This window comes from Oncorhynchus keta, chromosome 11 (genome assembly GCF_023373465.1).
Source record: "Oncorhynchus keta strain PuntledgeMale-10-30-2019 chromosome 11, Oket_V2, whole genome shotgun sequence".
In the NCBI taxonomy this organism is placed as follows: domain Eukaryota; kingdom Metazoa; phylum Chordata; class Actinopteri; order Salmoniformes; family Salmonidae; genus Oncorhynchus; species Oncorhynchus keta.
Window position 1 is genome coordinate 28,907,324 of NC_068431.1, and position 24,879 is coordinate 28,932,202.

At 43.0% G+C, this 24,879-nt stretch overlaps 1 protein-coding gene across 2 annotated transcripts in view; it reads left to right on the forward strand.

Annotated features, from left to right (window-relative positions):
* ap2b1 (adaptor related protein complex 2 subunit beta 1) overlaps positions 1-24,879 on the forward strand; it is an 86,171-nt gene that overhangs the window by 40,040 nt on the left and 21,252 nt on the right. The window contains exons 15-18 of one of the 2 annotated variants that reach the window (XM_035780155.2): positions 3,427-3,468; positions 4,003-4,149; positions 10,810-10,955; positions 19,727-19,856. In XM_035780155.2, coding sequence (XP_035636048.2) covers positions 3,427-3,468; positions 4,003-4,149; positions 10,810-10,955; positions 19,727-19,856 — 465 coding nt within the window. The remainder of the gene's footprint in view (positions 1-3,426; positions 3,469-4,002; positions 4,150-10,809; positions 10,956-19,726; positions 19,857-24,879) is intronic. The other variant, XM_035780156.2, reaches the window with a different exon arrangement.

A 24,879-nucleotide genomic window follows, 5' to 3' on the forward strand; every position in this document is an offset into this window, starting at 1 on the left:
TGTGGCCTTCCTAAGCCAGGTTTCAGACACGGCTAGGACATTCGGGTTTGCGGGGTGTGCTAAAGCAGTGTATAAAACAAACTTAGGGAGGAGGCTTCTAATGTTATCATGGATGAAAACAAGGCTTTTACGGTTACCGAAGTCAACAAATGAGAGCGCCTGGGGAATGGGAGTAGTGCTGGGGGCTGCGGGGCCTGGGTTAACCTCTACATCACCAGAGGAACAGAGTAGGATAAGGGTACGGCTAAAGGCTATAAGAACTGGTCGTCTAGTGCGTTCGGAACAGAGAGGAAAAGGAGCAGATTTCTGGGTGCGGAAGAGTATATTCAAAGCATAATGTACAGACAAGGGTATGGTAGGATGTGAGTACAGTGAAGGTAAACCTAGGCATTGAGTGACGATGAGAGAGGTTTTGTCTCTTGGCACCATTTAAGCCAGGTGTGGTCACTGCATGTGTGGGAGGTGGAACAAAATGGCTTGCTAAGGCATATTGAGCAGGGATGGAGGCTCTACAGTGAAATAAGACTATAATCACTAACCAAAATAGCAATAGACAAGGCATATTGACATTAGGGAGAGGCATGTTTAGCCGAGTAATAATAATAGGGTCTAGTGAGTAGCTAGGCGAGCTGGAGACATGGTGAATCAGACAGCTAGTGGGCCGGGGCTAGCAGATGGGCATCCGGGGGACGTCGCAACGAAAGAGCCTGTTGAAACCCCCTTGGATGGTTACGTTGGCAGACCAGTCGGGATGGATCCAGGCCTATTGGCAAAAGAGGTATTGTAGCCCAAGAATTGGCTGATAGGCCTCTTTGGTTGGCCGTGAGATGGGTCAAGCTCCAGGCTAGCTCCAGGCTAAATGGTGCTTGCTTCGGGACAGAGACGGGACAGAGACGTTAGCCAGGAGTAGCCACTCGGATAGCAGCTAGCGGCTACTCCTGGCTAACGAGCTTGCAGTAGGAATTCGGAGATGCGGTAGAGAAAAAGCAGTCCTATATGCTCTGGGTTGGTATCGCGCTGGGCAGGCTGGCAGGAATTGACCGGGCTGAGGCTGGCTGAAGACCGCTAGCAGTAGCTAACTGACTACTAGCTTGTAGCTGGTTAGCTGGCTAGCTTCTGATGGGGGTTCTGGTTCTAAAGTATAAAAATAGCAGATCCGTACCACATTGGGTGAGGCGGGTTGCAGGAGAGTATGTTCAGTCCGTAGATGGAAATTGAGATTAAAAATATAAAGAATATATTCGAAGAAAAATATATATACACGGGACAAGACAAAACAGATGTCCGACTGCTACGCCATCTTGGAAAAATATGACCTTGGGAATCGATAAAAAAATGAATTGATAGATCACTCAGAGATGCACAATAACAATATAACGTTCAAAATGGGTGAACCTTTTAACTGCCGCATTTAAGGTTTTAATATAATCAAACTCATTCATATTTTTGTGTTTTAGTAGCAAACTGCTCTTATCCAGAGTGACAACAAGGTGGGTGAATAACTAATGGGTTGCAGATAAATCCAGTCTGCATTGAGTGGCACTACAGATGGTATAGAAATTCAGTTGGTCTAAAAGAGTATCTCTAGTCTGAAGACGTGGGCTAGAATATTAGCACTTTTGGATCTCAACAAGGGAAGGGGAACAGGCTAGAACTGTGATTCGAACCAAGAGATTTTTCACAAGATATTAAAACATGTTTTCCAGAGCCTGAAACTTCTCACCCCGGCATTATTTAAATGATTTGTTCTGTTTTATTTTTAGCATTCCTAAAAGGCCCTTGTATCGTCAGTATAAAACCTTGGCAGTAGTTCCTGACACTTGTCTCCCACTTCAATAGACTTCTCCAACTCTGTGACAAGCATTGTCTCTCGCCACTATGCAAAAACTGGTATTTCAACCCTGGGAGAATATCTGGAATATTCATATGATCAACAACAACAAAAAATTCTGTGTGAGGGTGAAGTGAGACAATATTGACTATTCTGCCAGTTCTCCTTCGCAGGTGTAGAAGTGATGTTCAATTCAGCCTTGTTGACGAAGACTCCCAGAGGTCCCTTAACATAACACTGTGAAAAGGCCACAGACGACAGCCATTTTGTTCTGAGTGGTTCACCTTCAAAATCAACCACATCCTCAAGGAAGGCCTGAACACACTTTGTACTTTTCTAGATGGTCAATTATTGAGTGTGAAATGTGGAAAAAAGTGTTTGTCAAACCAAAGTATTGTCCACCTGTGGTACAATGTTGGCATCAAACATTAGGAGACAATTAATTTATTTAACTTCATTGTAATGATGGATGTGTTTTGAAAGTGAGAAATGATTGTATCCATTTAGATTCACCAACATCAAATATCCTCAAGTTGTCTTGAACGTTGCTTCTAACATTGCTTGCACCGTTGCTTTTCTATCTGCCTTTTAACAGTCCAATACCAGAGTGTGATTTGTGCCTTGCTGGGTCTTCGGCTATAATTTTTTTAATGGTATTCCAGTCTCGCTATGCTGCTGTCAAGGTGACTTCACACTTCTCACAGTCAAAATGCATTTAACTAAAAGTGCCATTTCTCAAAGGAAGTTTTGTCCTGAATATCGCAATGGCTACCGTTACATACAGTGGGGTCTGGAATTATTGGATCCCTGGATAAAGATGAGCAAAAAACACTGTATAAAATAAATAATACAAGTACTGAGCTATATTGTATGCAAAACATGTTTTACAAATTATATTGATAACATGATACAATAATTTTGACCCCTATCTTTTTGGAGAAAATAAACACTATTTTCTCCGAGCAATTTTATTAGTATAAAATAATATAATTGTTTTTTAGCATACAATATAGGTCAGTATTTCTATTATTTATTTCATACAGTCTGTTGCTAATCTTTATCAAGGGATCCAATAATTCTGGAGCCTACTGTACATAATTACATTTTTTCAACTCGCCATTTAGATGGATATTTTGCATCTTGAAATAATCTTTTGTGTAGACTTCATTGCTTTAATTGCTTTATCTTCCACATCCCTGTGATAATTCAAAGTTAAAAGTAAACTGGATAGGTGAAAGAAGCCCAATACATTAAAGCTATTATACCTGCTTGCTTTTTGACTGTGAATTCTCAAATATGTATATCTAATGTATTTCACAATGAACTATTCTTCCATCTCAATGTTAATATTTCGGCAACGTTTTCTGGTCTTCTGACTGACTGATACGCTTCCCTGATAACCATTTCACTGTAACAGAATTACAATCTACATAATAACCTTTTGTCATATTCTAGGCAGTCTATGGGTTGAACTGCTTTTGGGGAATGGGGTTGGGGATGGGTTGCTATTGCTAAGTACCTCTCTTTCTCTCTCTCTGTCTTTGTCTATCTCTTGTGTTTGGATGCGGGTGCTGGATATGGGTCCTCTCCTGTAGCTCGGTGGAGACCTGGGAGGAGGTGTTGGGGGAAGTCCAGCAGTAAGTGAGCCCTTCCGTTTTTCCGTCCGCATGCTGCATGCTCTTCGAAGTTATAACGGGATTCAAAACTTAACTGCCAAACACTTCAAAGCTAGACAAACTATTATTTTCCCAATCACACTCGCCTTACCTTTGACCTTGCTTGGCACTGATGGGGGGGATAACGTATTCCAGTGGAGGATTACTCAAGTTGGGAAATCATAGGCTGAAATTCTGACAGAAGATACTTTCCACCTCAGCAAATCGGAGCATTGGAGAATGTATTTCTCAAGTCAGGATTTCAGCTGTAGCGAATGTGCAAAATCAATTGACGATCAGAATCATTCTTTAAAAACGAATCAAGAAAAAAGGTGTCGATCACCATAAGTATTTGAAACGTACTCATTTGACAACGATGAGTTTGGAATTTATTGTCTTTTTATTCTTCAATTAGGTAGCTAGAGGACCATTGTCTCGCAGATAAGTTACATTTTGGATTCATAGTTGTGCTGATGTCCTATGTGCTTTTTGTGTCTGTGTGTGTATGTGACTTAGGTGGGACAGAACTTTATTCCCTCATCAGTTCCCAACACGTTCGCCCCATCGCCGACTCCTGCAGCACTCAGCAGCGGCCTCAACGACCTGTTTGAGCTCTCCACAGGCATGGCCATCTCCACAGGAGGCTATGTTACCCCCAAATCTGTGAGTACCCACTACCCACAGCTAAACGCTTATGTTGATGTTCAATATTAATTTTAGCAAGAGCTAAATGTTGTATGCTAATGTTAGTACTATGTTGGTATAAGGTAGACGTTCATTGTTAATAGATTACACCAGCATGGGCAGAGAATAAAGCTCAGATAAAGCTAATTGAAATGCTAATGCTCACTCATTAGCACCTAGCAAGCAGAGAAATGCATACAGAACCTTGAGCCATGCAGCAAAGTCACTCTTCATGTAGGACAGTGCATAAATATAGTTATGACGTTGTTTGGCTGGGGCGAAAGGAGGGGGTGAGTTAAGTCCAACTTGGCATCAACAGGCTCCACCCAAGATTCCTGTTCAAAATGGGTCATTTATATATATCATACAGTTAAGTAATGTAGAAGAGGCTCACAATGTCCTCACTGTGGTATGTGCACTGTTAATTGTTATGTATTGCAGCAGGATATAGCATCCTTCCCAAGGTATCCTTCTGTTTCATGCAGACCACCATAGTCACAGTGCTCAAGAATGTCAAGGTAACCTACCTAAATGACCACCGCCTCGTAGCACTCATGTCGGTAGCCATGAAGTGCTATGAAAGGCTGGTAATGGCTCACATCAACACCATCATCCCGGAAATCCTAGACCCACTCCAATTCGCATACCGCTTCAACAAATCCACCGATAACACAATCTTAATTGCACTCCACAATGCCCTTTCCCACCTGCAAAAAACAACAAACACCTATGTGAGAATACTATTCATTGACGACAGCTCACCGTTCAACACCATAGTGCCCACAAAGCTCATCTCTAAGCTAAGGACACTGGGACTAAACACCTCCCTCTGCAATTGGATCCTGGACTTCCTGACGGGCCGCCCCCAGGTGGTAAGCGTAGGCAGCAACACATCTCCCACGCTGATCCTCAACACAGGGGCCCCTCGGGTGCGTGCTTAGTCCCCTCCTGTACTCCCTGTTCACTGACGACTGCATGGCCAAGCACGACTCCAACACCATCATTAAGTTTGCTGACAATACAACGGTGGTAGGCCTGATCACCAACAATGATGAGACAGCCTACAGGGAGGAGGTCAGAGACCTGGCAGTGTGGTTCCAGGACAACAACCTCTCCCTCAATGTGAGCAAGACAAAGGAGATGATCGTGGACGACAGGAAAAGCAGGGCCGAACAGGCTCCCATTAACATTGACGATGCTGTAGTGGAGCGGGTCGAGAGTTTCAAGTTCCTTGGTGTCCACATCACCAACAAACTATCATGTTCCAAACACACCAAGAGAGTTGTGAAGAGGGCACAACAACACTTTTTTCCCCTCAGGAGATTTGGCATGGGTCCCCAGATACTCAAAAAGTTCTACAACTATACCATCGAGAGCATCCTGATTAGTTGCTTCACCGCCTGGTAAGGCGCTACAAAGGGTAGTGCGTACGGCCCAATACATCACTGGGGCCAAACTTCCTGCCATCCAGTAACCTACAGTTGAAGTCAGGAGTTTACATACACCTTAGCCAAATACATTTAAACTCAGTTTCACAATTCCTGACATTTAATCCTAGTACAAATTCCCAGTCTTAGATCAGTTAGGATCACCACTTCATTTTAAAAATGTGAAATGTCAGAATAATAGTAGAGAGAATGATTTAGTTCAGCTTTTATTTCTTTCATCACATTCCCAGTGGGTCAGAAGTTTACATACACTCAATTAGTATTTGGTAGCATTGCCTTTAAATTGTTTAACTTGGGTCAAATGTTTTGGGCAGCCTTCCACAAGCTTCCCAAAATAAGTTGGGTGCATTTTGGCCCATTCCTCCTGACAAAGCTGGTGTAACTGAGTCAGGTTTGTAGGCCTCCTTGATCGCACACGCTTTTTCAGTTCTGCCCACACATTTTCTATAGGATTGAGGTCAGGGCTTTGTGTTGGCCACTCCAATACCTTGACTTGGTTGTCCTTAAGCCATTTTGCCACAACTTTGGGAGTATGCTTGGGGTCATTCTTCATTTGGAAGACCCATTTGCGACCAAGCTTTAACTTCCTGACTGATGTCTTGAGATGTTGCTTCAATATATCCACATAATTTTCCTACCTCACGATGCCATCTGTTTTGGGAAGTGCACCAGTCCCTCCTGCAGCAAAGCACCCCCACAATATGATGCTGCCACCCTGTGCTTCACGGTTGGGATGGTGTTCTTCGGCTTGCAAGCCTCCCCCTTTTTCCTCCAAACATAACGATGGTCTTTATGGCCATTTTTGTTTCATCAGACCAGGGGACATTTCTCCAAAAAGTCAGATCTTTCTTCCCATGTGCAGTTGCAAACCGTAGTCTGCCTTTCTTTTGGGCGATTTTGGAGCAGTGGCTTCTTCCTTGCTGAGCAGCCTTTCAGGTTGTGTCGATATAGGACTCGTTTTACCGTGGATATAGATACAGTGGGGCAAAAAAGTATTTAGCCAGCCACCAATTGTGCAAGTTCTCCCACTTAAAAAGATGAGAGGCCTGTAATTTTCATCATAGGTACACTTCAACTATGACAGACAAAATACGAAAAAAAATACAGAAAATCACATTGTAGGATTTTTTAATTAATTCATTTGCAAATTATGGTGGAAAATAAGTATTTGGTGACCTGTAACTTCTTCTTTAAGAGACTCCTCTGTCCTCCACTCGTTACCTGTATTAATGGCACCTGTTTGAACTTGTTATCAGTATAAAAGACACCTATCCAAAACTTCAAACAGTCACACTCCAAACTCCACTATGGCCAAGACCAAAGAGCTGTCAAAGGACACCAGAAACAAAATTGTAGACCTGCACCAGGCTGGGAAGACTTAATCTGCAATAGGTAAGCAGCTTGGTTTGAAGAAATCAACTGTGGGAGCAATTATTAGGAAATGGAAGACATATAAGACCACTGATAATTTCCCTCGATCTGGGGCTCCACGCAAGATCTCACCCCGTGGGGTCAAAATGATCACAAGAACGGTGAGCAAAAATCCCAGAACCTCACGGGGGGACCTAGTGAATGACCTGCAGAGAGCTGGGACCAAAGTAACAAAGCCTACAATCAGTAACACACTACGCCGCCAGGGACTCAAATCCTGCAGTGCCAGACGTGTCCCCCTGCTTAAGCCAGTACATGTCCAGGCCCATCTGAAGTTTGCTAGAGAGTATTTGGATGATCCAGAAGAAGATTGGGAGAATGTCATATGGTCAGATGAAACCAAAATAGAACTTTTTGGTAAAAACTCAACTCGTCGTGTTTGGAGGACAAAGAATGCTGAGTTGTATCCAAAGAGCACCATACCTACTGTGAAGCATGGGGGTGGAAACATCATGCTTTGGGGCTGTTCTTCTGCGAAGGGACCAGGAAGACTGATCCGTGTAAAGGAAAGAATGAATGGGGCCATGTTTCGTAAGATTTTGACTGAAAACCTCCTTCCATCAGCAAGGGCATTTGAAGATGAAACGTGGCTGGGTCTTTCAGCATGCCAATGATCCCAAACACACCACCCGGGCAACAAAGGGGTAGCTTCTTTAGAAGCATTTTAAGGTCCTGGAGTGGCCTAGCCAGTCTCCAGATCTCAACCCCATAAAATGGCTGACTAAATACCTTTTTGCCCCACTGTACCTTTGTACCTGTTTCCTCCAGAATCTTCACAAGGTCCTTTGCTGTTGTTTTGGGATTGATTTGTAGTTTTGGCATCTCTAGGAGACCGAACGTGTCTCCTTCCTGAGTGGTATGACTGCTGCATGGTCCTATGGTGTTTATACTTGCGTACTATTGTTTGTACATTTGAACGTGGTACCTTCAGGCGTTTGGAAATTGCTCCCAAGGATGAATCAGACTTGTGGAGGACGCTACAATTTTTTTGAGGTATTGGCTGATTTCTTTTGATTTTCCCATGATGTCAAGCAAAGAGGTAGGCCTTGAAATACAGCCACAGCTCCACCTCCAATTGACTCAAATGATATCAGAAGCTTCTGCCATGACATAATTTTCTGGATTTTCCCAAGCTGTTTAAATGCACAGTCAACTTAGTGTATATATACACACTTCTGACCCACTGGAGTTGTGATACATTGAATTATAAGTGAAATAATCTGCCTGTAAACAATTGTTGGAAAAATGACTTGTGTCATGCACAAAGTAGATGTCCTAACTGACTTGCAAAAATTACAGTTTGTTAACAAGACATTTGTGGACTGGTTGAAAAACAAGTTTTTAAATGTATTTTAATAAATTCTCTTCTCCCCAAACCCAGCCTAAAACCCCAAACAGCAAGCAATGCAGGTGTAGAAGCACGGTGGCTAGGAAAAACTCCCTAGAAAGGCCAAAACCTAGGAAGAAACCTAGAGAGGAACCAGGATATGTGGGGTGGCCAGTCCTCTTCTGGCTGTGCCGGGTGGAGATTATAACAGAACATGGCCAAGATGTTCAAATGTTCATAAATGACCAGCATGGTCGAATAATAACAAGGCAGAACAGTTGAAACTGGAGCAGCAGCACAGTCAGGTGGACTGGGGACAGCAAGGAGTCATCATGTCAGGTCGTCCTGGGGCACGGTCCTTGGGCTCAGGTCCTCCGAGAGAGAGAGAGAAAGAAAGAGAGAATTAGAGAGAGCATATGTGGGGTGGCCAGTCCTCTTCTGGCTGTGCCGGGTGGAGATTATAACAGAACATGGCCAAGATGTTCAAATGTTCATAAATGACCAGCATGGTCAAATAATAGTAAGGCAGAACAGTTGAAACTGGAGCAGCAGCATGGCCAGGTGGACTGGGGACAGCAAGGAGTCATCATGTCAGGTAGTCCTGGGGCATGGTCCTTGGGCTCAGGTCAGTTGAAACTGGAGCAGCAGCATGGCCAGGTGGACTGGGGACAGGGAGGAGCCATCATGTCAGGTAGTCCTGGGGCATGGTCCTAGGGCTCAGGTCAGTTGAAACTGGAGCAGCAGCATGGCCAGGTGGACTGGGGACAGGGAGGAGCCATCATGTCAGGTAGTCCTGGGGCATGGTCCTAGGGCTCAGGTCCTCCGAGGGAGAGAAAGAAAGAAGGAGAGAATTAGAGAACGCACACTTAGATTCACACAGGACACCGAATAGGACAGGAGAAGTACTCCAGATATAACAAACTGACCCTAGCCCCCCGACACAAACTACTGCAGCATAAATACTGGAGGCTGAGACAGGAGGGTTCAGGAGACACTGTGGCCCCATCCGAGGACACCCCCGGACAGGGCCAAACAGGAAGGATATAACCACACCCACTTTGCCAAAGCACAGCCCCCACACCACTAGAGGGATATCTTCAACCACCAACTTACCATCCTGAGACAAGGCTGAGTATAGCCCACAAAGATCTCCGCCACGGCACAACCCAAGGGAGGGGGGGGGGGCGCCAACCCAGACAGGATGACCACAACAGTGAATCAACCCACTCAGGTGACGCACCCCCTGCAGGGACGGCATGAGAGAGCCCCAGTAAGCCAGTGACTCAGCTCCTGTAAAAGGGTTAGAGGCAGAGAATCCCAGTGGAAAGAGGGGAACTGGCCAGGCAGAGACAGCAAGGGCGGTTCGTTGCTCCAGAGCCTTTCCGTTCACCTTCCCACTCCTGGGCCAGACTACACTCAATCATATGACCCCCTGAAGAGATGAGTCTTCAGTAAAGACTTAAAGGTTGAGACCGAGTTTGCGTCTCTGACATGGGTAGGCAGACCGTTCCATAAAAATGGAGCTCTATAGGAGAAAGCCCTGCCTCCAGCTGTTTGCTTAGAAATTCTAGGGACAATTAGGAGGCCTGCGTCTTGTGACCGTAGCGTACGTGTAGGTATGTACGGCAGGACCAAATCAGAGAGATAGGTAGGAGCAAGCCCATGTAATGCTTTGTAGGTTAGCAGTAAAACCTTGAAATCAGCCCTTGCTTTGACAGGAAGCCAGTGTAGAGAGGCTAGCACTGGAGTAATATGATCAATTTTTTTGGTTCTAGTCAGGTTTCTAGCAGCCGTATTTAGCACGAACTGAAGTTTATTTAGTGCTTTATCCGGGTAGCCGGAAAATAGAACAATTGTGCGGCGCCCCATGGACCTCCTGGTCACGGATCCAGAGTCTCTGGTTGCACAGCTATCACTGCAATGCAGTGTCCTAGACCACTGCCCCACCCGGGAGGCCACTGCTGCTACTTGCTGTTCATCATCTTTGTATAGTCACTTTACCCCTACCTATATGTACAAATGACCTCGACTAACTTGTACCTCCGCACATTGACTTGGTACCGATAGCCCCTGTGTATAGCCTCATTTATTGTTTTGTAATTGTTTGTTTTGTACTTTAGTTTTAGTCAATATTTTCTTAACTCTATTTCTAGAACTGCATTGTTGGTTAAGGGCTTGTAAGTAAGCATTTCACGGTAAGGTCTACCTGTTGTATTCGACAAATGTGGCAAATAACATGTGATTTGATTTTAATTTATGCTCTCCATTCTCGATCTCCCTTTGTATCCGACTCAATATAATGAAGGGGCAACATAGCAGACACGTACACAGTAGTGAGTCATGTTGCCATTTTCAAATTACCCTGCTCCCAGGTTTGGGTGAATCGTTTTGCACATTCATATTTCTTTATGTAAGGTCTATCTCTTCTCCCAGGTATGGCTGCCTGCAGTGAAAGCTAAAGGACTGGAGATCTCAGGCACATTCTCCCGCCGACAGGGCCAAATGTTCATGGACATGACCTTTACCAACAAGGCCTTGCAGCACATGACCGACTTCGCTATCCAGTTCAACAAGAACAGGTGAGAGAGGGGCGACTGATATCAAATCATAGATGCTTTCTCCTGCCATTGTGCCCTTAAACCCTTAAACTGCACTGTCTGTGGCGGACTCTGTGTTCCAACTTCTCCGTGGGTGTGTGTACACGGTACACGTGTCTCAGGAACTTGGGATAAAGAAGCAAAACAATATCTCAGCTGTACTAGCAGTTAAGGTCTTCTGTGGCCTCACTGTAAAAATGGTTCTGCTTTTTGTTCACACCAACTTTTTATTTAGTTGCTCTAAGCTTACCGATGACTCTCCATTCACTATAACTATGGCCATTCACTATAACCATTCACTATAACCATGGTGATAGAGGAATTCTAAATTCCTGTATGTTTTATTGCCAAAATCAATTCGCACTCATTTCTAATTCATTAATGAGTTGTAAGTTCATTAATTATGCATGAAGTAGATTGAGACCAGTCTTAAAAGCCAAAGGTAAACAGTGTTTATTACGAGAGTACTAAACGCATACACATTTTTCCACAGGTTATAAACTGGAAATGACATCATCAGTTTCCCACCCTCTCTCCGATTCTCACAAGAGCCCATTGTTTTTAGGTCTGGAACTCTTCTTCTACCCCCCCATAAACTACATTCCAAACTGTCTAAAAGATATACTTTTCTCCACTAATGGAACACCACCCAAACCTTTCTTATCCGTCTGAAAAGCTATAGCATCTCTACCCCTTAAACTTCCCAAGAGGCACAGACAATTAATTTGTTCTGCTTACATTTTCAGTAACAACCTAGAACCAAGAACCCATACTTTTCATACCATAACATAATAATATTATAATAAATGGTTCTAATCAATAATGTATACATAATTAATCATTTCAACCATAATTTCCTCTATCACATGGCCATTCACTAAACACATTGTTAATAGATCATAGGCTAGTTCTCAGTAACGATCCACTTAGTTAAGGGGTATAGCCGTTTATAGTCATATACTTCGCAAAAATAGTTAAATGGGTTTAAATGTTAGTCATAGTCCCTGGGCATACATGGAATGGTATGTTATGTGCACTCGTCTCCTGAAGTTGGTACAGTATGGGAGTATGTTGTATGATAACTAAACACGACCACTACTCTGAAAGGCATTGACTTGTCAAGAGCAGATTGTAAATGTAGCTCCATTCACCTGAAACACGTATTAACCCTTTACACTTGTGTAAATTGGCCTATATAGATTTGGCCAAATTGAAAAGTTTCTAACAGAAGAATTCTAAAAAGCATACGTGTGACCATGGTAGCAATTGAAAGAGAACACTGGCAATTATAGGGAAATTATTAGACCAAAGGTGAGGACACAACAATTCACTTGACAAGACTAAATCCAAATGTTACACCGTTGATTTAATGTGCATTTAGCATTTACTGTACTTCTTCCCAGCATTTTTCAATAACAAAACCTGAAAATACTCTGGATACATTCAGTAACATAAGAATATTAACAGAAATGTTGGAATAGGTGCAAGAAAAAACTATTAGAAGGGTTTGTGTGAGAGGTCTAACTGGTGTCTCAAGTGGCCAAACACCTCTCCAAACTGGGCACTGTTCTTTTTTTTAATATGTTTATTATTTTAAAAATACTGATACGAACATTGACATTCATTGTACTGTTGAATGGGATGGCAAATTTAGAGGACAAAATTTAACACACATACAAAAAATAAAACGAAATCCTATTAGGTGATACATATATAAGAAGACAGCATATAGTCATTACAAGCAGTGTAGTTAAGCCAAAAATAAATATTGAGTGAAGTACAGCACAGAGTAGCAGCAGATCATCAACCCAGTTATGAAGCAGGACTAGACCATTTATCCAGTATCCGCTGCCATATTTTGTAAAACACTGGACTTCTATTGGAGGTATTGTATTGAATCTTTTTTATATGTATTACATTCCCTAAATCCCATAACCACATTTCAAAGGTAGGTACAGTACAGTCTCCAATTTCCACAATTGCAATATGAGCCTTTTGGCTAATAGAGTGCAAAGAGAGACAGCCTTCCCTTCCTGGTTATTCCCATCAACTGTACCAAACAGAGTGGTCAATGGGTCTGGGGCTTTAACTCTATCAAAGGCTTTAGATAAGTAATCAAAAATGAGAGCCCAGTAAGCATGTAACTTAGGACATGTCCAAAATAAGTGGGTCAACGTCCCCTCATCCTGCTTGAACCTCTCACACAGTGGTGAGGTGTCTGGGAATATTTATGCATTTTCACTTTTGAGTAATGTAACATGTGTATCACATTAAACTGATCAAGGTTGTATCTGGCATTCACTGAACTGTGGTTTATATTCCTGAGAGCTTCTACCCAGTCCTAATCTGAGATTGCTGAACCAAGTTCCTGCTCCCAAGCCCTTTTAACAGTCTATAGATACCTCTATGTGGGCCTGTAGCACATCAAAGTCTAGAGACCGACCCTTTTTATTATTTATTTTATTTTATTTTTATCTCACCTTTATTTAACCAGGTAGGCTAGTTGAGAACAAGTTCTCATTTGCAACTGCGACCTGGCCAATATAAAGCATAGCAGTGTGAACAGAAAACAATACAGAGTTACACAGAGTAAACAATAAAAAATAAACATAGTAGAAAAAAAGAAAAAAACATCTATATACATTGTGCAAAAGGCATGAGGTAGGCAATAAATAGGCCATAGGAGTGAATAATTACAATTTAGCAGATTAACACTGGAGTGATAAATGATCAGATGAACATGTGCAGGTAGAGATACTGGTGTGCAAAAGAGCAGAAAAGTAAATAAAATAAACACAGTATGGGGATGAGGTAGGTAAATTGGGTGGACTATATACCGATGGACTATGTACAGCTGCAGCGATCGGTTAGCTGCTCAGATAGCAGATGTTTAAAGTTGGTGAGGGAAATAAAAGTTTCCAACTTCAGCGATTTTTGCGATTTGTTCCAGTCACAGGCAGCAGAGAACTGGAAGGAAAGGCGGCCAAATGAGGTTTTGGCTTTAGGGATGATCAGTGAGATACACCTGTTGGAGCGCGTGCTACGGATGGGTGTTGCCATTGTGACCAGTGAACTGAGATAAGGCGGAGCTTTACCTAGCATAGACTTGTAGATTACCTGGAGCCAGTGGGTCTGGCGACGAATATGTAGCGAGGGCCAGCCGACTAGAGCATACAGGTCACAGTGGTGGGTGATATAAGGTGCTTTAGTAACAAAACGGATGGCACTGTGATAAACTGCATCCAGTTTGCTGAGTAGAGTATTGGAAGCTATTTTGTAGATGACATCGCCGAAGTCGAGGATCGGTAGGATAGTCAGTTTTACAAGGGTAAGTTTGGCGGCGTGAGTGAAGGAGGCTTTGTTGCGAAATAGAAAGCAGACTCTAAATTTGATTTTGGATTGGAGATGAAGGAGTCTGGAAGGAGAGTGTTGTTGTCCCCAGTCTGAGGTCCTGAGCACTCTCGTGCAGGTTTTCATCAAGGACCTCTCTGTACATTGCTTACATGTCCCTTTTACTGAGGAGTGGCTTCCATCTAGCCACTCTATCATAAAGGCCTGATTGGTGGAGTACTGCAGAGATGGTTGTCCTTCTGGAAGGTTCTCCCATCTCCACAGAGGAACTCTAGAGCTCTGTCAGAGTTACCATCGGGGTCTTGGTCACCTCCCTGACCAAGGCGGTTCTCCCCCAATTTCTCAGTTTGGCCTGGCGGCAAGCTCTAAGAAGAGTCTTGGTGTTCTATATTGTGGAGCTCCGCCCCATAGGGGAGCTCTGCTCATAGTGGTTTACCCTGCTGCCTAGGCAGCGAGTAGCCTGAGAAAAAAAAATATGCACACACCTGCAGCCAATGGGAGTACAGTTGTCCCTATAACAGGACTCTTCCCCTCACTCAGCCTCCCATTTTCCAAGCCTTGACGTTGTCCATTTATTTTTCATAAAATGAGCACACCGGTTTTCCAACCGAACCAAAATGTTCTTTTAAGAGCTCAGTGTCGCTACTCCGTTATGGCTGCTGAGGACTCACACCACCTATGGACTAGGACCACAGCATGCTAGGAGTGGCCTCTCATATCCCCCTCAATGCCCTAGCTGACTTCCCAGGGCTCATTTAGAACCAGGAACAGATATAGCCCTTGGTTCTGCCCTTAACCAACACAAAAAAATCCCCGTGATATGCAACTTTTCAGGGAAGTTAGAAACCAATATATACAGGCAGTTAGAAAAGCCAAGGCTAGCTTTTCCAAGCAGAAATTTGCTTCCTGCAACACAAACTCAAAAGTTCTGGGACACTGTAAAGTCCATGGAAAATAAGAACACCTGCTCCCAGCTGCCCACTGTACTGAGGATAGGAAACTCTGTCACCACCGATAAATCCACTATAATTGAGAATTTCAATAAGCATTTTTCTACGGCCATGCTTTCTACCTGGCTACCCCTACCCCGGTCAACAGCATTGTACCCCCCACAGCAACCCGCCCAAGCCTTACCCATTTCTCCTTCTCCCAAATCCAGTCAGCTGATGTTCTGAAAGAGCTGCAAAATCTGGACCCCTACATATCCGCCGGGCTAGACAATCTGGACCCTTTCTTTCTAAAATTATCTGCCGAAATTGTTGCAACTCCTATTACAAGCCTGTTTAACCTCTCTTTCGTGTCGTCTGAGATTCCCTAAGATTGGAAAGCAGCTGTGGTCATCCCCCTCTTCAAAGGGAGGGACACTCTTGACCCAAACTGCTACAGACCTATATATGTCCAACCCTGCCTATCTCAGGTCTTCGAAAGCCAAGTCAACAAACAGATTAGCGACCATTTCGAATCCCACCACACCTTCTCCGCTATGCAATCTGGTTTCAGAGCTGGTCATGGGTGTACCTCAGCCATGCTCAAGGTCCTAAACGATATCTTAACCGCCATCGATAAGAAACAATACTGTGCAGCCGTATTCATTGACCTGGCCAAGGCTTTCGACTCTGTCAATCACCACATCCTCATCGGCAGACTCGATAGCCTTGGTTTCTCAAATGATTGCCTCGCCTGGTTCACCAACTACTTCTCTGATAGAGTTTAGTGTGTCAAATCAGAGTGCCTGTTGTCCGGGCCTCTGGCAGTCTCTATGGGGGTGCCACAGGGTTCAATTCTTGGGCCGACTCTTCTCTGTATACATCAATGATGTCGTTCTTGCTGCTGGTTAGTCTCTGATCCACCTCTATGCAGACGACACCATTCTGTACACTTCTGGCCCTTCTTTGGACACTGTGTTAACAACCCTCCAGATGAGCTTCAATGCCATAGAACTCTCCTTCTGTGGCCTCCAACCGCTCTTAAATACAAGTAAAACCAGATGCATGCACTTCAACCGATCACTGCCTGCACCTGCCCGCCCATCCAGCATCACTACTCTGGACGGTTCTGACTTGTGAACATCTACAAATATGTGAACAACTACAAATACCTAGGTGTCTGGTTAAACTGTAAACTCTCCTTCCAGACTCACATCAAACATCTCCGAGTTGGCTTCCTATTTCGCAACAAAGCATCCTTCACTCATGCTGCCAAACATACCCTCGTAAAACTGACCATCCTGCCGATCCTCGACTTCGGTGATGTAATTTACAAAATAGCCTCCCAATACTCTACTCAATACATTGGATGCAGTCTATCACAGTGCCATCCGTTTTGTCACCAAAGCCCCATATACTACCCACCACTGCAACCTGTACACTCTCGTTGGCTGGCCCTCGCTTCATACTCTTCGCCAAACCCACTGGCTTCAGGTTATCTACAAGGCCCTGCTAGTTAAAGTCCCCCCTTATCTCAGCTCGCTGGTCACCATAGCAGCACTCACCTGTAGCACGCGCTCCAGCAGGTATATCTCTCTGGTCACCCCCAAAACCAATTGATCCTTTGGCCGCCTCTCCATCCAGTTCTCTGCTGCCAATGACTGGAACGAACTTCAAAAGTCTCTGAAACTGGAAACACTTATCTCCCTCACTAGCTTTAAGCACCAGCTGTCAGTGCAGCTCACAGATTATGCACCTGTACATAGCCCATCTATAATTTAGCCCAAACAACTACCTCTTCCCCTACTGTATTTATTTATTTATTTTTGCACCTTTGCACCCCATTAATTATCTCTACCTTGCACATTCTTCCACTGCAAATCTACCATTCCAGTGTTTTACTTGCTATATTGTATTTACTTCGCCACCATGGCCTTTTTTTCCCTTTACCTCCCTTATCTCACCTCATTTGCTCACATCGTATATAGACTTATTTTTCTACTGTATTATTGACTGTATGTTTGTTTTACTCCATGTGTAACTCTTGTGTTGTTGTATGTGTCGAACTGCTTTGCTTTATCTTGGCCAGGTCGCAATTGTAAATGAGAACTTGTTCTCAACTTGCCTACCTGGTTAAATAAAGGTTAAATAAAAATAAATAAATAAATTAGAGAGCTGCCACTAGATTGGAGAGCTACCTCCCATCCCCCCTATTCCAGAGTTGGACATGATGGTGGGTGGTCCTTATTCTCGATGGAGGAGGGCGGTGGAGCCCCTTGCTCCTGCCCTGCCCTCTCTCCAAAAAATATGTGGCGCGCACGCCGGCCAAAGCTTATCTCCCATTCACCAGGGTGGACGGTAGACAGCAGGGAATAACAAAGGGAATCCCAAAACTCGCTTCGGGTTCAAGTTTCTGGCCCTCCTCTAAAAAGGCTACCCTGCCATCAGCAAGGACTGACTCACAGCACAGCTGGCTGAGAAGTCCTTTGTTTTGGGATCCCAAGCTGTAGCAGCAGTTAACAACATTGCCCTTCTAGCAGCCTCTCTATCCCGTCTCACCGAGGATTTCCATCTCTTTGGCTATATGTGCAGGTAGAACCATGGCCAACGAGAGCGTAGCCAAACAGCCCTTCCGAATGCTAACAACAAAACGTCTACTGGAATGTGTCCAGAAGAGAGACTTTTGTGTGAGCATATACCTGAAGGATGCCTACTTTCATGTGCTGGTGCATCCGCTTCACAGGAATTTTCAGCGTTTCGCTTTTCACGGGGTGGCATACGAATTCACGAGGATGCCATTTGGGTACGCCCTCGCACCTCGAACGTGTTCCAAAGGCGTGGAGGCGGCAATGGAACTGCTGTGTCGTCAGGGAATAACGATTTTTGCCTACCTTGACAACCGACTGGTTCTCGCCACGTCAGCAGAGCTGGCGATTGCAAACATGACACAGACAGTGATACATCTCACACGTCTGGGGTTCGCTGTGAATTGGGAATAGAACGCGTCCTGGCCCAGTCATCGGATTGTCTACCTGGGAATACAGCTAGACACTGACTATAAAGGCTCGAATTTCGGAACCTCTGTGGGCCGCCCTTTTGCTAGCCCTTCGAAAGTTTCGTCCGAATTACACGGTGACGGCACATTCGGTCAAGACACTTTTGGGTCTCATTTTGTCTGCCCACTCCGTGGTTCCGCTGGGACTACTGCACATGCGCAGGATACAGCAATGGTTTCCCCAACTACGACTAGACCCGATTGTTGGCGATTCCCCTTTCGCTCAAAACAAATTTGGACGATTGGAAAAACCCAAAGGATAAAAAAAATAAGACTGAATAAGGCTGTAACATAACAAAATGTGGAAAAGGTGAAGGGGTCTGAATACTTTCCGAAGGCAATGTATATTGTACCCTCTAGTTAACTGTTTAGCTATTATTGACATGTATTAATGTTTGTCATGTCCCAAAACCTTCAACCGACACTCACAAATAGGGTCATACAATTATATATTATTTTGTTGATCAATTCATGTGATTAGTTGAAATTATTATTTTTTGCAAAACGAACGATTCACTTCACCATTGTATTAGTTGGAATTCGGTTCAATCACAGTGAATTGAATCATGTGAATCAAAATAATAATTTGTGAGTCATTCATTTAAATGTAGCCTTAAATGTAATTTGCAAATAAATTCATTAAAAATCCTACAATGTGATTTTCTGGATTTCTTTTTCTCATTTTGTCTGTCATAGTTGAAGTGTACCTATGATGAAAATGACAGGCCTCATCTTTTTAAGTGGGAGAACTTGCACAATTGGTGGCTGACTAAATACTTTTTTGCCCCACTGTATATCTTATAAGTACATAGAGACGCCACCAATTGCTGGTCATGGAAATTTGGTTAAAAGTCATGAAATTCCATCTATCAAAATATGTATGAACCCGGTATGTTGTCACCTACTTTTACATTTGTTGTTCTAGCCCCCGTCCCCACAGGAGGCCTTTTCCCTCTTGATAAGCCGTCATTGTGAATAATAATTTGTTCTTAATTGACTTGCCTAGTTAAAGATTCACTATGCAGAAATCGCTCTGCCATTTCCTGGTTGCTAAAATTGAAATAGTTTGCCTAATTTCAGTTTGTGGCATAACAAGCAAGGGGAGTGTAGAGAATCATTATACCATCTAAACCACTGTATAATGTATTTTCCATAACCTAAAAATATTGTATTTTTAGCTGGTGTACAAAACAAAAAGTAAAAGACTCCAAAATAAAACTTAAGAATGAGAAGCATAGAAATATAGCGCACACAGAACACACCTACCACTTCTTAGACTTGCTTTCAATTAGAATGATAGATCTATAACACCCATTTCTATGTGAATTTGGTCAGGTAGCCCAAAAAGTTACATATTGCAGCTTTAAATAAATGTTAACATTAAAAAAAAAAAAGTTAAATGGTATTGTCTTTCTGTCTAGTTTCGGAGTGATCCCCACCACCCCTCTGCCCATCCACACTCCACTGATGCCCAGCCAGAGTATTGAAGTTTCCCTGCCTCTCAACACCATTGGGCCAGTCATGAAGATGGACCCACTGAACAACCTACAGGTAAACTCATATACAGTGCATTCAGAAAGTATTCAGATCCCTTCACTTTTTCCATGTTTTGTTACGTTACAGCCTTATTCTAAAATTGATAAAATATTTCATCAATCTACACACAATACCCCATAACAACAAAGTGAAAAGAATGACCCTAAGCACACAGCCAAGACACGCTTCGCGACAAGTCTCTGAATGTCCTTGAGTGGCCCAGCTAGAGCCTGGACTTGAACCCGATCGAACATCTCTGGAGAGACCTGAAAATAGCTGTGCAGCGACGCTCCCCGTCCAATCTGACAGCGCTTGGGAGGATCTGCAGAGAAGAAGGGGATAAACTCCCCAAGTACAGGTGTGCCAAGCTTGTAGCGTCATACCCAAGAAGACTCAAGGCTGTAATCGCTGCCAAAGGTACTTCAACAAAGTACTGAGTAAAGGGTCTGAGTACTTATGTAATATTTTGTAATACATTTGCAAACATTTCTAAAGACCTGTTCTGCTTTGTCATTATGAGGTATTGTGTGTAGATTTGAGGATTGTTTTTTAATCCATTTTAGAATAAGTCTGTAACGTAACAAAATGTGGAAAAAGTCAAGGGGTCTGAATACTTCCCGAATGCACTGTATATACCTAGGGCTATGGCGGCCATAACATTTTGTCAGCTGGTAACTGTCATGCAAATAACTGCCGGTCTCACTGTAATTTACTGTTAATTAACTCACGTTTAGCATCTCCAGGCTTCCACACGTAGCCTACAAGCCAATGATGCGGACCTTTGGAATATCTACATTATTTAAAAAGTAATAAATCCATGTAATATAGCCTACACCATCACAATAAAGCCATTATGTTTTAAGCAGGTCTAAAGAAGCGTTATGATATGAAGAAAATGTAGTCTATTTCAGAAGAACAGAATATCATATTCTGACTCATCCTTATGTTAGATGTTAGGCCCTGATATGGTTATGCTATATGGCTGTGGGCTACACTAAGTTCATTTAGCAGACAAGATTTGATTTAAATTCCTGTGGCATTATTTTATAGTGAGAAGAATACAGTTGAACATAGCGTAATAAAATAGAAAGGATATTTTCCCCAAACGATTTGAGGGAGTGCGGCACCTGATACTATTCTGTGATAGTGGTTAACAAAGTGATCATTTGAAACTGGTCTTCCTATATGCTTAATTTATTAATGCAACTTTAGTTGTGATACAAACATTAAGCTACAGTGGGGCAAAAAAAATATTTAGTCAGCCACCAATTGTGCAAGTTCTCCCACTTAAAAATATGAGAGAGGTCTGTAATTTTCATCATAGGTACACTTCAACTATGACAGACAAAATGAATATTTTTTTCCCAGAAAATCACATTGTAGGATTTTTTTATGAATTTATTTGCAAATAATGGTGGAAAATAAGTATTTGGTCACCTACAAACAAGCAAGATTCCTGGCTCTCACAGACCTGTAACTTCTTTAAGAGTCTCCTCTGTCCTCCACTCATTACCTGTATTAATGGCACCTGTTTTAACTTATCAGTATAAAAGACACCTGTCCACAACCTCAAACAGTCACACTCCAAACTCCACTATGGCCAAGACCAAAGAGCTGTCAAAGGACACCAGAAACAAAATTGTAGACCTGCACACCAGGCTGGGAAGACTGAATCTGCAATAGGTAAGCAGCTTGGTTTAAAGAAATCAACTGTGGGAGCAATTATTAGGAAATGGAAGACATACAAGACCACTGATAATCTCCCTCGATCTGGGGCTCCACGCAAGATCTCACGCCGTGGGGTCAAAATGATCACAAGAACGGTGAGCAAAAATCCCAGAACCACACGGGGGGACCTAGTGAATGACCTGCAGAGAGCTGGGACCAAAGTAACAAAGCCTACCATCAGTAACACACTACGCCGCCAGGGACTCAAATCCTGCGGTGCCAGACGTGTCCCCCTGCTTAAGCCCGTACATGTCCAGGCCCGTCTGAAGTTTGCTAGAGAGCAATTGGATGATCCAGAAGAAGATTGGGAGAATGTCATATGGTCAGATGAAACCAAAATATAACTTCTTGGTAAAACTCAACTGAGTTGCCTCCAAAGAACACCATACCTACTGTGAAGCATGGGGGTGGAAACATCATGCTTTGGGGCTGTTCTTCTGCAAAGGGACCAGGACGACTGATCCGTGTAAAGGAAAGAATGTATGGGGCCATGTATCGTGAGATTTTGAGTGAAAACCTCCTTCCATCAGCAAGGGCATTGAAGATGAAACGTGGCTGGGTCTTTCAGCATGACAATGATCCCAAACACACCGCCCAGGCAACGAAGGAGTGGCTTCGTAAGAAGCATTTCAAGGTCCTGTAGTGGCCTAGCCAGTCTCCAGATCAACCCCATAGAAAATATTTGGAGGGAGTTGAAAGTCTGTGTTGCCCAGCAACAGCCCCAAAACAATCACTGCTCCAGAGGAGCTCTGCATGGAGGAATGGGCCAAAATACCAGCAACAGTGTGTGAAAACCTTGTGAAGACTCACAGAAAACGTTTGACCTCTGTCATTGTTATATACCCTTTGTTGGCAAAGTATTGAAATAAACTTTTGTTATTGACCAAATACTTATTTTCCACCATAATTTGCAAATAAATTCATTAAAAATCCTACAATGTGATTTTCTGGATTTTCTTTCTCTCATTTTGTCTGTCATAGTTGAAATGTACCTATGATGAAAATTACAGGCCTCTCTCATCGTTTTAAGTGGGAGAACTTGCAATTGGTGGCTGACTAAATACTTTTTTGCCCCAATGTATATGTTTTGATTTCACGTACATTCTAAGGCTGCATGATGCGACTCTAATGATGATTTATTTTTAAGTATAATGAAAGTGCTGTTTGTTGCGCAGGCTGCACACACTTTATCAGTCTCTCATTCACAATTTGACAAGCACTTGATAGCATTCTCACCCATCAAACTATTCTCAATGTAATCTTAGCCTTACTAATATACTGTACCTTCTGGTTACATAAAGCATTCTAGGCATGCGCAACCTACCTGTTCAAAAGATAGCATAATTAGTCAGTCTTACCTGAATGCTTGACTTCTCATGATAAAAGAGAAATTAGAAGAAAGCTTGGGCAAAAGATGATCCAAAATACTTTTTATTGTTGGATGTTTTCACTGCAAGGCCTTTTTCAAAAATGTTTCATTACAAAAGATACCATGTGGTGTTGAGTATAAGGCATATAGCTTGGCAGTCCATGATCTTTGGGCTTTCTCTCACCTTTTACTGTGTCAACAGGAACATTATAATCAAAGCTAGTCAGGTTTAGGGATGGGCATGAGTACTCGAGCAAACGGCAAAGTTCGATCTTTAACCAGAGATCACATTTTTTTCAAATACTGTAAAACTATTTTGTGGAATGTGTTTTGTGGCTGCCCGAACAGGCAAGTAAAATTTAGCCTTGAATTGGCTTTGACTCCAGTGTTCCATTTGTACATGTGCATTTGCGGGGCACAACAAAAAAGAAACCAAGCCAAGCATCACACCGTTCTTCTCCCTAAATTCCCTTTCCCCTCAGTGTCTCATTCACTCAATTGTGTTCTGACTGCTCCCTCCACACACGCGTGCTGAGTGCGCACACAAGCTCCCATTAGGCCTACAGAAATAAATGCCTATTAAAATGTATCAAACTGTTGGGACACACAAGCTCCCATTAGGCCTACAGAAATAAATGCCTATTCAAATGTATCAAACTGAGTGCGCACACAAGCTCCCATTAGGCCTACAGAAATCAATGCCTATTAAAATGTATCTAACTGATGGGAACCACAAGCTCCCATTAGGCCTACAGAAATAGTGTCAACTGTAAAGTTTGGTGTAGGAGGAATAATGGTCTGGGGCTGTTTTTCATGGTTTGGGCTAGGCCAATTAGTTCCAGTGAAGTGAAATCTTAATGCTACAGCATACAATGACATTCTAGAGAATTCTGTGTGTCCAACTTTATGGCAACAGTTTGGGGAAGGCCCTTTCCTGTTTCAGCATGACAACGCCCCTGTGCACAAAGCAAGGTCCATACAGAAATGGTTTGTTGAGATCGGTGTGGAAGAACTTGACTGGCCTGCACAGAGCCCTGACCTCAACTCCATCAAACATCTTTGGGATGAATTGGAACACCAACTTCGAGCCAGGCCTAATCGCCCAACATCAGTGCCCGTCCTCACTAATGCTCTTGTGACTGAATGGAAGCAAGTCCCTGCAGCAATGTTCCAACATCTAGTGGAAAGCCTTCCCAGAAGAGTGGAGGCTGATATAGCAGCAAAGGGGGGACCAACTCCATATTAATAGCCGTGATTTTGGAATGAGATGTTCCACGAGCAGGTGTCCACATACTTTTGGTCATGTAGTGTACTTTGCGAATTGCAAGTGCCATTTAGAATTTCTTAGCCTAGGCTATAACCCTAAACAGACATGTTCCATGCTGAAAATATGCAAAAACATTAGTTTGATAAAGACAGAGCATATTTCAGAATTATTAATCCTAGGCCTACTCACCAAACAAACTTTGTGGCTGTAATTCATCACCATGCAGTGTTCAATGTGGAATTATTCATTAACTTAGAAAATTCCAAAGACCATGCAGAATAAACTAAATTGAACATCTGTATATCGAAAAGACATATTTTGGTTTGAAAAATGTGTCTTACAACTTGCCAAATTGAGCCCGGTTTCAAATGAACACTGAGAATAACTGTTCCAGGCATGCGATGCGCATCACTGGCAACCTTTTTTTCTTTTTGAAAAATAGTTATTTTTTATTCTGTTATATTACATTCTGTTTCTTTTTACTATAACATAGGTGTGTCTTGACTGTGATAAGGGCTCGGGAAATAAGAGCTTCTTGTCTGCTAAATAAGCAAAACAAGGATATGCCATTGCACAGCCATAGGTCGCTGGTTGGAATCCCCAAGCCAGCAAGGTGGAAAAATCTGTCGTTCTGCCCATGAGCAAGGCAGTAAACCCTCAACAACAACTGCTCC